The 3,956-nt window shown below is 48.4% G+C and overlaps 1 protein-coding gene across 1 annotated transcript in view; it reads right to left on the bottom strand.

Moving 5' to 3' along the window:
- The window catches only part of foxj1b (forkhead box J1b), a gene marked incomplete in the record, with an annotated part of 22,021 nt that extends 18,089 nt beyond the window's left edge, over window positions 1–3,932 (bottom strand). Inside the window, 3 exon segments of the mRNA XM_032501519.1 lie at window positions 1–1,837; window positions 2,563–3,225; window positions 3,388–3,932. Of these exon segments, the coding sequence (XP_032357410.1) occupies window positions 974–1,837; window positions 2,563–3,150 (1,452 nt within the window).
- Between the last annotated feature and the right edge of the window lie 24 nt (window positions 3,933–3,956).

The raw sequence follows: 3,956 nt of genomic DNA, 5'->3' as shown, positions 1-3,956 counted from the left end.
ATATATATATATATTTATATGTATGTATATATACATATATATATATATATACATACATATATTGAATTGATATAACAAAGTTATAATGACTGATTTTATTATATTAGACTATGAGTTTAAAGTCTCCCTCCTGCTCTGATAACTTGATAAATGGCTGATTTCGCTGCAAGTTAGTAAAAAAAAATTGTGTAATGCTAATGTAGCAAAATAGAATCCTTCATGTCTTCTCAGTCCCGCAGTGACAGTGCATGTTTGTGGAGAGTGCTTTGAAGGAGGGTAATGGGGTTTTCTTCACTTTTCTCCTGTCATCATTTCACCTGGAGCGACAAATAGCTGCAGTTCAGTCCAGTTCATCTGAACGCCTTCTCTTTTCACCCGCTGCCTGACATTTCAGCTGTTATAGTTTCCGAAAATCCAACTTAAAGAAGGAATTTGTCCGGTTTTCTGCACGCAGTCACGTCATTTCTCTTCCTTCTGATAAAAAACATTTGCTGCCATACGGTCTACAGAGTGCGATAACCCTCCTCAGTCCACATGAAACTTTAATTTGGTTCATAAATGTTTCTCTGTTGTATTGTCATTTCGTTGTGCCTGATGCATCAGTGTTGTGTCATGTTACACATTGTTGTCAATCTCCTGGCACACTTATGAAGAAATGGGATCATTTGCCAGGGAATAATCCCCAATCAAGTTGTCCAACAAGATCAATGTCTTTTGGTAGGGGAATCTTTGCTATTTGGGTTCACAGTGTAAGATAATTTAGGCTTTATCGTTTTTGTTTTAAAAAAAAAATACAAGTAAATAAATTACAGATGCAGTGTATTGCAGAATGATTGGATGCAGATGCAGCTGGGCTGTATTTCTAACTGGTGGTAATCTCTTTGGGGGTTAAATTGGATCAGTAATCAGACAAGATTGACTTCAGGACATTGGGAGTAGATAATAAGGAGTCAATGACGTTTGGGGTCAAAGGTCACAGATAGGCCTCCACTCGTTCCCATGGCTGCATCTCTGTGAAGAAGCTCTCGCATAAGCTGAAGCCTTGATCCAGAGTCAGAGGAATTGCCTGCGCCTCTTCTTTGATCTCCTCCCAGGGCTGCAGCACCGCCTCCTCGGGCTGCTCCGGGAAGAGTGCGGAGGGCTCGTCGAACTGCTGCAGGTGGTGGTGGTGGTGGTGGCTTTGGAGCAGCTGATCCTGGTCCAGCTGCTGCGGATGCTGCTGTGGTGGCGGCACTTGGAGCTCTCCCATACTGAGCGTGCAATCCATGTAACCGTAGGATTGGTGGTGGTTCAGTTGCTCGCTCTGACCCATGACGTCCCCTCCGCCGCACCACCTCCCCAGCCCCGCCGACTGCTGCCTCCCCTGCATGGAAACCTCCATCTCGCAGCCCAGGGAGCTCAGCGCCGTGTTGATGTCCAAATCCTCGAAGGTGCTACAGTTCCCGCTGAGAACATCGTCAAACACGGACGCGAGGTCAAAGTCCCCCCTCAGGATGTCTGCTTTGTGGGTCTCTGTAGCTAAAAGAGGTGACTCGCTCGCCCTCATTGCCTTGCTGTTGTTCTTAAAGGGCAGGTGCTTCCGTTTGCCGCCCAGCCCTTGGTAATGGCAGCCATTTTGGGTGCTGTGATAACCCTGAACCAGTTTGCTCGGTCTGTGGGTGCTGCTGCTGCTGTTGTAGTTGTTAGCAGACATCCTCCTGCGTTTGAAGATGCCATTGACAAACATGTCTGCATACTGTGGATCGATCTGCCAGAAGCCTCCCTTCCCTGGCTCGTCTTTCTGTCTGGGGACCTTCCTGAAACACTTGTTGAGGGACAGGTTGTGACGAATCGAGTTCTGTGAAAAAGACGCACAAAAAAAGGATATTTAACATAATCTCATTGGCTTTGAGCAAATTAAGTTAGTCATGCAAAAACTGAATGTCAGTTTGTCTTTGCAGGGAGATGAGAGGAGAGGAGAAGGAGGAGGAGAAGGAGGAGGAGGAAGAGGGGGGGTTGTATTGTTGTTGTTTGGAAAGCAAATGTACCTAATGAGGCTTTTTAGTAACAGGCAGCTCTGTGCATTTCAAACATGATCAGCTGTGCTTAGCTGCCATCTCTCTCAGGAGCCCTCATTAACACACACACACACACACACACACACACACACACACACACACACACACACACACACACACACACACACACACCACATTTAGAGTGCTTTCTCCACCCCATCACCATTCCCCTCAGACAAAAACCCTGTATGAGCACCCTCTCTCAGGGAAAATGGAAATTTCTGAGACTGGCATTAAGAAACACTTGTCATGGAAATCATCAAAGAATGAAATTAGTCTCTAATCCGGTGAAATGGAAACAAATTTAAATGTGCACTAGTACATCTGATGGGTTTTTGTTTCCCCCACGCTGATAAAAAAAAGAAGGTATTTTCTGATGTCCTATACCGTACCATGTGGTGTCTGATGGTGACACTGGGATCAATTGCTCACCCTTCTCTCCCTCACCTCGCCATTTATCTGACTCATCAATAATAGAAAGGGGAAGTTAGCCTGTCTCGGTTACCTGCCAGCTGGGCTCCGCGTGTCTGTAGTAGCAGAAATTCTCCGTTATCCAGTTGTAGATGGTGGACAGAGTCACTTTGGGCTGCTTGCTGGCCTGCATGGCCATGCAGATGAGAGAAGCGTAGGAATAGGGCGGTTTGACTTTAGGGTTGCTTTTGTAGTCGACTTCCACGGGCGGGCTGGCCTGGATGGGGATCTGGACGTAGCAGTTGCCTGGATGTGCGCAGTTGGCGAACAGCGGCTCCGCAGTGGACTCGCTGCCAGAGGTGACGGGGCTCCCGAGGTACAGAGGCATCCCGGTGGCGGCGGTGTCCCCGGCCGGCGGGCTGGACGGAGAGTCGGTGCCACCTCTGGGGAAGCCGAGCCTCTTGAGATACAGGTGCTGCTGGGAGGACGGGCAGCCCAGTCCAGCTCCGTTGGGTCGCTCCGGGTCCGCGTTGAGGATGGAGAAATTCTGGAGCCAGTGGAGGCTAGTGAGGCTGTCGTCCAAGGGGACAGAGTCGGACCCGGTGACCTGATCCTCGGGGTAAACCTCCAGCCATTTCTCGTTAAACTTGTTGGCAATGTCGGGGCTCGTCAGAACCGGCATCCTGGTTTTGTGCGCGCGGGGAAGGCTGAAGATGGACAAAAGATCTTCAAATCGGCATTTAAAGTTGTGTTTTATCTGAAAGTCAAAAAAAGTGAAAGAAAAACACAGTTAGCCTAATTAAATGAATATAAATCAGCCTTACACTCAAAATAAATCACCACGGATGAAATTTTGTTAGGTGAAAATACGACAAAACCCCTACATATTAATACCACAAATGATGCGTAATTTCCCTACCTCCGGTGCAGCTTTTTTTAGGGAAGATTCTCTGTGTGCACCTGTTGCCGTCCGTCCCTGCCTCTCCTCTCCAAGGACTCAGTGGCGCATCTAGTCTCTGCGCAACAAGTGCGGCGGGGGGAGGGCGAGGAGCATCCAGCAGCAGCAGCTCACATGGAGGAAAAAGAAGAAAAGCGCCACTCAGGACAGAGCCATGCCGAGTCAGGCTAAACGGGCCGTTAGTCATCCGAACACTCGGCTCTGTTTGATTGACCGTGGGAGGTCAAGACGAGAGAATATGCGCAGGTTGTAAAATAAGTCGCTCATAAAGCCCCGAGAGACGGCCCACCATCCCTTTAAACGCCTGAGGGGATTTCTGATTGGTTAGCACTATCCTTGTTCTTCTCTAGGTTTCTCTCGCTCTCTCTCTCTCTCTCTGTCTCTCTCTCTCTCTCACTCACAAACACACACACACAAAAGGGGCTGGGGCTGGGGGCGCAATCAAATGAATGTCGAGTGAGTGCGTTCGTACGCTGCAGTAGGCATAAGAACAGTCAGTTTCCCTGCCTTTAATCCTTGTCTCCATCCCG

The sequence above is a fragment of the Etheostoma spectabile genome, chromosome 21 (genome assembly GCF_008692095.1).
Source record: "Etheostoma spectabile isolate EspeVRDwgs_2016 chromosome 21, UIUC_Espe_1.0, whole genome shotgun sequence".
In the NCBI taxonomy this organism is placed as follows: Eukaryota; Metazoa; Chordata; class Actinopteri; order Perciformes; family Percidae; genus Etheostoma; species Etheostoma spectabile.
The sequence above is the reverse complement of the archived record's forward strand: the minus strand, read 5'-3'. Positions and strand labels throughout refer to the sequence as shown.